The sequence below is a fragment of the Dermacentor silvarum genome, chromosome 4 (assembly GCF_013339745.2).
Source record: "Dermacentor silvarum isolate Dsil-2018 chromosome 4, BIME_Dsil_1.4, whole genome shotgun sequence".
Taxonomy (NCBI): Eukaryota; Metazoa; Arthropoda; class Arachnida; order Ixodida; family Ixodidae; genus Dermacentor; species Dermacentor silvarum.
The window spans coordinates 150601327-150611851 of NC_051157.2; the positions used below are offsets into that span (position 1 = coordinate 150601327).

Consider the following 10525-nt stretch of genomic DNA (forward strand, 5'->3'; position numbering starts at 1 on the left):
TCTGCTCACCCGCTACCGAGAAATGGTGGTAATGGCACTACTTTTCTGACATTCTTCTGACAAAAGAGTCGAAATTCAGATCCTTGAACTAATGACTTGACAGAGACTAAATCGAAATTTGCGGAAGCTTTAAAGCCTAGTCCGAGTGTACCAGCATAGTAAAGTCTATCAAGGCAGACTTCAAAGGTGACATCCTTAGGCCTCGTGCCATGTCGGTTGTGACTGGGAAGCCATAATCAGGTGTTCACTACATGTAAAGAGATTTCAACTGAGGTCCGCTTAATTAACAGATGTTCAAGTCAGCTTAATACACTGCTATGATGTAGTGTGTGTGTGTGTGGGCTCCGTGATAATGAACACTGATTGATAGTGAAATATGCGATAGTATGTACTGCCACCAACAACTGGAGACTTTATAGCGCACAAGAGCCTTATAAACCTGAAGGCAACGCTCCCTTTATGCCGAAGAATAGGGAGATACTATCGCCCTGTCACAAAAAAGAGCGCAAAAAAGGAATTGTGTGGTACTTGCACCGCCTTCTTGAGGCAGTCCAAGACGCCGTGTATTAGTGGGATACTTGATTTGAGCAAGTTTATTCAGTATATTCCCCGCAGTATGCGAAATGGACAACAGCGAGTTCACTGAAAAAGTAAGTGCGACCTGAAGGCAATGTGTTGCTTGCAGGTCTCGATCTGCTGTTCCAAGTTTGCTGCTGCTTGGGTGCTGTGCAGAAGTTAACTCAATAATAAGCGTGTACCTATGCCAACAATAATATGAGCTCAGGGCAAAATTCTTAAGAATGCGTGCTACAACGCCCCCCCCCCCCCCCCCCCCAATCGCGGGATTTCTACGAATTTTGAACTTCAGAGGTTGGCAGGTATAACAGGAATGGAAATAGTAATGGTACGTACAGCTTTGTTCACCATGACCTAAGAAGGCTGCCTGCGTTGTCAGTGCTTCAGCACCGGGTTTTCATTAAAAGCCTATATTTGCGAGTGATAACATTCACCCTCTTTATTGCCCAGCGCAAATGCGTCAATACAATCTTCTCTATGCGATTTCAGGTGCAGGTGAGAAGAGATTTCGATTGACAGAACGTTATATGTGTAGGATGTCTGCCAGATTCTTCAACGGGGATGAAACGAGCCCGTTCTCCAGCCACACAAGGAGGAATGTGGGACATGGACAGTTGCACAACAACGTGTCGCTCATTTTTGTCGCCTTGTCAATATTTGTCGCGCATCTCAAATGTCTCCTGTCTAGAAACTGCTTTCTTAATATCATTATTTTCTTTGAAGGTCGTTTCAAAAAGTTAGTTTGCTAGTCGCCCATATGCTTTGCTTTCATTAATGGTGAATATGCTTTTAACTTCGATGGAAAGCTTGGGATCGGTGTTCAAATTCATTTCTCTTTACTAGCTTCAAAACCGCTTTCAGTGACATGGTTTTCTACATGTGAAATGAAAGAGTGTCGTTCTTAGTGAAACATGCCTAATGTTTTGCTATAAGCAGCTGCTGTAAATACTGCCACATCTTGCCGAGGCTGAGAATACCTTCGCATTCGTAGAGCAGCATGGACGTTATCACACGCAGCGTCCTGCGAGCGCATTTCTTAGATTTGCGACTTAAGCGACTCCTAAGGTATAGGAAGGAAGAACAACGTGGTTTTCACAACATGCTTTGGTGAGATCTGATTTACAAACTCACACTTTCGTTCGGTGTATATGCGACATGCCCAAATATCCAAGCAGAATTTGCAAGAATTAGGTGAAAAAGAAGAGCGAGACAGAAACGATACAGAAGAAAAGAAGTGTCGACAACTGAATGAACGTCTGCGCTTACGCTAGTAAAAAGGTAAGAGGAAAGGAGAAAAAGCGGCAGAGAGTGAACGGCGATAAAAGATGTCAATTGTCATTGCCTGAAAAGCCATATTTTTCTGTCGGCCCGTTTCACGCTACACTGAAATGAGTAGTCTTCAGAGAGCTCTCGAGGAGAGAACAAATTCCGAACTTTCTTCCTGCAGCGTGTTTGGCATCGTCGTTTCAAGCGCCTAATAAACAAAAAAGTTAAAATTTTAGTATGCTATTGAGAAATGCACTAGAAGACAAAAGTATCCCGATGACGATGCTCGAAGGTAGCTCCATACATTCGCGCGTTTTGTGTTTTCCAGCCACTTGTTTGTCTTTGCAAGTGCAATTATGTGTGCCGTGAGAACTGAATTCAGGCAGCTTTTTTTGTTAGGTTATTTTTGACGCCTGTTCATTTAGTACAGTCTTAGTACATTTTTAAGGCCTAACTGACATCATTACAAGTGTTTCAACATATTTCATGCATCATGAAAAGCTACCGAAAGTATACGACTATTTAGGTGACGTTCATGTTCCTTCACCGTTCACCGACGTCGTCACGGTAAACCTCTTGATCATTATCGCAATGGTTATATTGCTTTACGTAACGGACGATTCGACGGATACCTTCGTATCGGTTCATACTTGCTACAAAAAAAAAGTTGCAGTGGCTTAGCTCGGCTATGCCAGGATATACGTAGCGTTAGCAAAGGTTCAGCTGATTATTCTTAGCTTTCCTGGTTGTCTCCTACGCTCAACCGCTAATTGCCAGGCAACTACTTCGAGATCCGATGAGTCAAGCTTCTCCGTTCTTCTGCGCTGTTGAGCAGCATTTGCGCTCTCCTTCTCCATGGCTATACCACACTGGCAAACGCCAGTCAGAAGCGCAGCGGCTCCAGCGCAGTGTCAGACGGCGACTGCACAGCGAGCGAGCGCGCGCCGGCGCCAGTGCGTCTACCACGGCTACGACGACACTCCTATGGAATGCGCAGACCGGCGGCGGAGTGCGCGAGAGGTGCCGGCTCCGGTGGCTCCGGTGCGCAAGCCGTGTGACATCACAGATCCTTGCGCATGCGCAGCACGGCTCTTGATGTGCCGCGCGAAACGGGCTTGGCTAGGCCAGTGTAGCTAACGCTACAAAAATCACCCCAAAGATGTTGTACTGGTCGATCTTATTTAATACGTTCTCTGTACACGCACTCACATTCATTCGTCACGCATTCCTTCGCCCATGCCATTGCTTAGGCCTTGGCGGCGGCAGCGCGGGCCGGGTAGAATTCAGCGGCCTTCTGGGCGTCGTCGTCTCCGAGGATTGGGGTGTCCTTGTCCTGGAAGAGGCGCTCGTTGAGGTAGAAGAAGTCCTTGGCGCTGTTGCACGGGATGGCCTCGTCGAGGAAGGCGCAGGTGAAGGAAGCCTGGTTGAAGACGGTCTGGTTACCGCAGGCGAAGGCGTGGTGCTCGAACTCGACGTTGCCGTTCTCCTTGGTCACACCGCGGCACACGTGGAACACCTGGCAGTTGGTCTCCACGTCGGCGTAGTAGCCGTCACGCGTGCACTGGAAGGACGACTGGAGGGCGCGGCCAAGCAGCAGCTCGATGCCGTCGGGAAGGGGGGCCGCCTGGCGGCGAGTCTGCGTTCCACAGGGAAGCACATCATATTATGACAGCCCTTGTGCAGCAGACGACATCCAATTCTTCACGTTTGCCTTCATGCACCCCATCTGATCTGACCTTAATTTGCGTGATTCCACACACCGAAACCTAAAGAGACATGGTTCAGTTTATCATTCATACCTTTTTAAAATATTTTATTGAGTATTTGACGCCACAATTCCAATTGGCGTCGCATGTTGCAGTTTCGAGGCACAGGCAGGGACCCATATTGTGAAAAGCCAACGCGATCGTGGTTATACATCCATGTCTTCGACGCTATGAATTGCAATAGAAATTTCAAAGGTTTGTGCATATCTTGTAATTCGAGAGCCGCCGCAAGGAGTCGGTGGGATACAAGGCACAGAGAGTTCAGAAACATGAGTTGCGAAAATAAGAGACCCAGCTTTTTCAGCTTGCAGGAGCAACGTCACTGCTAGTGTCTATTGCGAAGTGCAACAAATGTGCGCGTTGCCCGCTATCGGCGAGTTCCTGCCCCAAGCCTGGTATACCTAAACATGGTAGCCTGCGCAAGAGCATTGTTAAAATGTGACAAAATTGAGAGTTTGATGTCACGGGATTGACAGAAACCCGTGTGGTCGGGTTTCCGTGTGGTAATTACCAAATTACCAAATTACCGTGTGGTAATTTGTTGAAAACTGGACGCCAATAAAAAAAGAGCAACAACAACGACATGTCACAAGTTATTTTATTTTTTGTTATCGTGGTCGGCGTTCAATATTTACCTACTTAAAATTGAGTTTGTGTTTGTGCGAGAGCTTAAATATCCACCAGATTGTGATGCTCGGTATATTAGCGAATACGGTTGCTAAATGGCAAACAGCAGTTGCGGAGAAAGATCTTTGGAAATTCGGCACCTCAAACACAGTACCCAGTAATAATATTTATTATTAATAAATAATTGATTGCTTTAAGACAGCCAGAGCTCCGCAAATCATAGAAGCGTCGCTCTCTGACGACTTGACATCCGTGACATTGAACTACATGGAGATGGGATATGGAGGGAGAGGGGTGCGGTTTATTATGGATTATAATTGTGATTACAATCTTGCAAGAGCTTTAATATTGCAAATACAGTTTCTTGCATGTCTTAGTTCCTCTTTTTATGAGAGACTTCTTGTCTGCTTGTTCAACGCCTACGCAACAAATAGCCAAAAACCCAGGACTTGCAATACGCTTTAACAATTCGGCAGGCCAGAATAACAGGTCTAATTTAAGCCCAATGTATGGCAGCGCTAGCTTATCTCCGAAACTAGCTTTCATCGTTTATACATGCAAAGGAGTGTTGAGCGTTTGCCTAATGTGTGACGAACAGTGATTGAATGCAGCATGAAAGTGTCATCATTTGTAAGCATTAAAATTCTGCCTTTCTGAATTTTCCCGACGTGAGTCGACAAATTTGCTTTGTGTGGTTTTGATCTGCGTATATACATAGCTTGCTGATCGCAGCAACATGATCTCAAAGCGGCGTTGTTTAAAACACAATCGCATCTTTAAAGGCGAGATAGGAATATCAACAGTACGTACCCGTGGAACAGCAGCGACCACAGCGGCTGGAAAAATGATGAATTACAATTTAGTCATTGCGTTACTGAGGAACAATGAACAAAATGTTCTGTAGATGAAAGTCAGCGCGCACATTACGAAATGCTTTCGCCGCCGATTTTTCATACATTCGAGACAGCTCAATTGTACACTACACACTAAAACATATATATTGTGCTCAAATTGCATTATTGCACCATATAGCAGTGACAACACATTCCAGTAGACAACGAAGCAACGAGGCCTAGGTTAAACCTGAATTGAAGGTCAGTTGAAGTTACGCGAATGGATATGATATGCACGTTGAGCTCTTTTTCGGTGACGGTCATTCGAATTTTTAAAGAATTTTCGAACCTTTTACATTGCAATATTGTATGATCAGATCGTGCGTTATGATGGTTTTATTGCATTACTTTATTTTACTAAGTACGTTTGAGACCCTATTGTCATACGAATGTGAAGTGATTATTTATTATGCTCATTAATTGGTCACTCAAGCAATTGATTGATTGAATGATGGAGATTGACACCCTAAAGCGACATTTGAGGACTCTCGTATAACTTTGCTAAGTTGCACAAACATTTGGAAACGAACTACCCCGTCTTGCTTGATCCTATACTCAAAGGTGATGCTCCATTTAACCGTACTTTGCACTCAAGAACATGTCAAATTCGCTATGACGCGACCGCAAGAAGTTACAATGATGCTTCAGTAAGTTACGATGATCAGACATCAAACGAAGCCATATATACAAATCATGTATGCTTTGTTGTTAATGCTGACACAAAGGTGCGAAATAATTGATATTGTATGCAGCAGAAATAGCAGCATACTTCTTGAGAATGAAGGATTGGTGCACGGCAGCGTTGTTTTCGATGTCTTGAGAAAGGCTCTGTGTTGAGAAATTTTACTCCTCTGCAAGCGGTGCCTAATTGGCCAGCCAGCGCGAGTCATGCTGTCTCGTCAAAACCGGTGAGACGCGCTATTGTCAGCGACAGGTCACGAGAGCCGATTAGTGGCGTCATAGTTTCGCGTCTTTTTGAAGTCTCATTTGACAGATAGTAATCACTGATGAAACGAAAGAGTGAAAATCAACTGCATAGTGAGAAGCACGAGCAGTGACAACCGGATGTACGACACAAGTTTGTCTTGAACCAGCACCCATGGCAGACGGCGCAAGCACATATGTAAGCGCGCTGATCCCGCGATTTAGTCAAGTATGCCCAGCGCTATATCCAGGATTAGTTGGCAGATATTGTATGAACGCCTATGTTTATAGCACCCAATTATGTCATGTCTCATTTCAGATCGCAGTAACGGGTCTTTCAGTCAGCTGGAGATTTGTTCGCTGCCAGGCATAACATTTCAGATGCCAGAACGTTATCTACCTATTCTGCTCAAGTTGGACAGTTGGACACCTAAATTGCGCTCCTGGGATGCCGGCCGCCATCTAAAGGGGGGAGGGGGAAGGCTTCTAGTCATTACCCCTTCCCCTAACCACATTTTGGACAAAATTAAGTTATTTCTCTCTCTCTCTCTCTCCCTCCGGTTTTCCGTTGTCCTAATTCTTTTTAAATGCGAAGCATTTCTTGCCGGCAGCTCTGTCCGTCCCTCCATCCTCCGTGCCGCGTCCACACCCGCACTGCGCATGCGCATCCTCCTCCCCCTCCTCTCCTTGTCTCATCTCCTCTCCTCTCGGCTTTCCTCGTCTCCTCTCCGGATTGCGCAACGAATGGCAACACCTGCGGCTCCGCGCGCGATAATGCGAAGCAGCTTAGGTTAGAGGCGCGACGGTAGGCGCTGCATACTCCGCCGGGGGCCGCAACTGTAGCTCGCGGTATAATAGTTTTAGTTTAGCGTTTTTACGCTCCGCTTAGCTGCTGAGCGGAGCGGAACATGAATGCGCATGCGCTCTCCGCTTAGCCTCAAGCGGGCTAGCGGGGCCAGAATCACGGTCCGCTTACAAGCTGCCTAAGTGGACCGGGGAGCGTTGCTGCCGTCTTTCGCTAGCGAGGGTGGGCGATGCACGCGCCCTCTCTCGCGCGTGCATCGAAGCACCTTGCATCGAGGCACCAGTCGTGCGAGCGCGAAGAACTTGCGTAGTACACCTCCAACTGGTTCTTTAAGGAAATAAAGTGCACAGCACAGCTAACAAAAACGTCGCCTGCGCATTGGCGTCACAAAGGATTGGATTGTACTCGAAATGCAACCTCGCTGGCTATCACATGGCGTTCACCAAGTCGACGCTTCATTTTCCACAAGATAAAATGGACCGGTAACGCATTACAAGCACCCGTCTAGATACATCATGAACACATAAGTTATATATATTCGTTTTACTTTGTAAAAGTGACATAACGGTTTTTAAAATTTTGTTTCATTAGGCTGAAGTTGGCCAGAGGGCGCTGCAACTACGAAAGGTCTAGAGTCACTCCGCTCCGCTACGCTACACGCACAAGTAAAACGTGAAAATCGCCCGCCGCTCCGCTGTGGCTTAGCGGGGCAGCTCGGAGCGGAGCGGACCGTAAAGACGCTCAACTAAAACACTCTAATGACGCGCGCGCGCCCTCCGCTCCTCTCATTCTCCTCCCGCAACGCCGCGATGAGTGCCACGGACAGCGCCAGCGTCAACGCCAGTGTCAGCGCCGTGGACAGCACCGCGGAGAAGAGGGCTCGAGCCACTGCCACGAAACGGCAGCGGCGAGAGGCCAATTCCGAACTTCGAGTCGACCCCATGGCTGCTTCGCATACTATTTAGGGTTTCCTACGGGAAGATGGTGAAATATTTTTCCCGTCTTAGGAGATCTATTCCTCTCAGACACGAAAACATCAACGATCAGGTAGCGTATTTTATTATTTTTACATCTCGTTAACATTGTACACGGTAGAACGTGACGAAACTTACCCAGGAGGAGGACAGCGGCGGCAACCTTCATGATGCTGGTTCACGGCCACATGAAAACACAAAATAAACACACTACTGATAAGGAGTACTCACTCTCGCTTCCTCACGCATTTAGGAAGCGGCCAAGTGCATTCGTATAACATAGGCTGTAATAAAGAAAATCGATTGTTCGAGAGCGTGAAGACAAGTTCATATACTGGAAATAACTAGTGGGGCGAGGTTTCTTGTATGCCACGCGGCCACTTGATTGCGACGAGGCTGAGTTGCAGGTAGGCATAGATCGATACAAAACACGAAAAAACTTTCGACACCTTCAGTTTTTCAAGTAGAGAAACGGTCGTTGCCAAAGGTTTGCATAGGCATAAAAAAAAGAACATAGCATTTCGTTCATTGCAGTTGCTGCGCCACAACACGGCTCACCGCCTGCAAAACAAGACTCAGACGCTTGAAGTTCGTACGATGACGCCAAAAGTGGCATAGATCACTGTGTTCGACCAGGTGGTTAATTCAGCCAGCGACACCGGAAAATATGATTGAATGACGCTAGAATCTAATGAAGGAACTGATTGACGTTCGTGCTATCGATGATCCATGTCTAGGGGCCCATAACCACTCGGCCACCGCATTTTGCACATTCTTTCACGTAGACAGGGTTACTCTTTTTAGTGTTCTATTTAGTTGTATGTTGTATCTGTGCTGTTCGGCATTTGATCACCCGATACCACGTCCCGGCACTTACCATGATAGGAAACATGAGGGAGATATTAAAAAAATGAAGAGAGTTGATGTAAAACAAATCTTACAAAATGTTCAGCCTACGTGGCCTACAAAATGCTTGGCCTATGCGGTGGTCGGCCCCCCTGCTCAGCTCAGAACTCCAAGACCAAATTTGGGCCGTCCAGCGAGCTACGGAGGCTCTGCGGGAGCAACAGCTCCCTGTGGCCATCTAGGTGGCCTCAGTCCCGGCCCTACCAATCGCCGGATTCAAAATAAAGTTATCTCACTCATGTTCCCATGTACCCATTGCAAAGGCTGCTTCTGTCTAGACTTTTTGACCAAGCTATTGAAAATGCTCCTCTGGAAAAAGCTTTCTGCGGACTTTGGAGAAGCACAGTCGATCAAAAACGAAAGCCAAGTTCCTAGACAATATATGGGTGCGTCTCAATGCTACTTCATGCAGTGTTTTAAGCGCAGAATTCTTTCATGCATAAAGTTTGACGCCTTCCACAAGCCCACAATATTGAAGTTATGCAACTATTGACAAAACGTGCGTACGAATTCAGAATGCATTTCCCTAAATTCTGGTTCGGACTCCGTGGTTAGCAGTTTCAGAAAAACAGACCTTCATTGTCTGTTTCGTAATCGCTGCCTCCGTCGGGCCCCGGTTGCTCCTGTCCAGGATTCCTGCCTTTGGTTCGAGTTATCACATAGTTCGATGTGGTTTTTCAAAGGAACTCTAAATTCTTTTTATAGTTTTGAGTTGTACAGATGTCTTACTTTATACAAATGCAGTAGATTTTTTACAAAACTTTGGGATGGTGCCTAATATTATTTTCACTTCTGTCGAGCAGAAACCCTAAATGTTCGCACGCTGAAATTCGGCCCCCGTTTTCCTATCAAAGTTTCATCTCTTCATTTGCGAATGAAGTTTTACGTCGAACATAGGATATCAAAAGGTAACTAACGATCACGACTAAGCATATAATGAAGGTAACCGGGCTCTACGAGTGTGCTTTAAAAACATGGTAAACTGGTGCCCTGTTCTTTGCCTAAGTCACAAATAGCCGATAAAAAGAACGGTACTTTTAACTTTAAGTTCTGCATCACGGAATAGCTTGGTTCTTAGGGGTTGAAGAATACTTGCGGCTAAAGCTCTTGCACCATAATCCCGATCCATACCACGTGAGAGAAGTTTTGGAAGTGAAGATGAACTGAAGCAACGACTTGGACACGTTTTTAGATTTTACTGACTCGCACAGGAAAAAATAGTAGCAACACTACACACGCCGATAGATGACGTTGCCTTAATAATCTCCGGAAGAATCACCACCAAGTGGCCCCCCACAATTATGGGATCAAATTGAACCATTCAGGGCCACCACAAACCGAACAACTCCACCAGCTACCTGATTGCCGGAGTGGTGTTCAAACTTTACAACGATGAACAACAATTGTATTCCAAGACGACGTCCTCAGAACAGCGCGCGCACTTTCGCTCGTCTTTCATGCGGGGCACCGCCGGCACAGGTTGCTGTTGAAATCCCACTTGAGCGGACGACTCACCTGATGATCTTGTTTCCGAACGAACTCGCCAACGGAGTCTCAAGTGTGTGGTCGCTACTTATACCTTTTAGTTTGCCCTCTCCTAACAACTCCTCTTTTTGTTTTTACATCCATTCTGTGGTATCCTTTCGAAGCCGTTATCCTCGTCCAGACCGTCCACCTTCTCTCCGCTGCAAACTTTCTGCAGTGGGCAATACGCGAGCATCCGTATGCCACACATACTAACGGGCCGCTTAAGGAAATACGAGGGTCAAAACGAAAGGCTGCAAGTCA

General features: G+C 46.4%; 1 protein-coding gene across 2 annotated transcripts; it reads right to left on the reverse strand.

Moving 5' to 3' along the window:
* Positions 1 to 3007: 3007 nt before the first annotated feature.
* LOC119448988 (U-scoloptoxin(01)-Cw1a) lies at positions 3008 to 10282 on the reverse strand. 2 transcript variants are annotated; one of them, XM_049666181.1, is made up of 4 exons: positions 10253 to 10282; positions 7970 to 8004; positions 5046 to 5071; positions 3008 to 3478 (listed from the first exon to the last, which is right to left on the reverse strand). In XM_049666181.1, exons 2-4 carry the CDS (start codon positions 7998 to 8000, stop codon positions 3089 to 3091), a joined length of 447 nt encoding a protein of 148 aa, XP_049522138.1. In that variant the 5' UTR covers positions 8001 to 8004; positions 10253 to 10282; the 3' UTR covers positions 3008 to 3088. The 2 variants fall into 2 exon arrangements, with proteins under 2 accessions (XP_049522138.1, XP_049522137.1); XM_049666180.1 differs by lacking the exon at positions 10253 to 10282 and adding an exon at positions 10096 to 10232.
* Between the last annotated feature and the right edge of the window lie 243 nt (positions 10283 to 10525).

Excerpts from the sequence above, each read along its gene's own strand:
- LOC119448988 (XM_049666181.1), bottom strand. The coding sequence starts at position 8,000 with ATGAAGGTTGCCGCCGCTGTCCTCCTCCTGG. Across the intron at positions 5,072-7,969 it reads CGCCGCTGTCCTCCTCCTGG|CCGCTGTGGTCGCTGCTGTT; the intron begins GTAAGTTTCGTC and ends TCATTTTTCCAG. Across the intron at positions 3,479-5,045 it reads TGGTCGCTGCTGTTCCACGG|ACTCGCCGCCAGGCGGCCCC; the intron begins GTACGTACTGTT and ends TGTGGAACGCAG.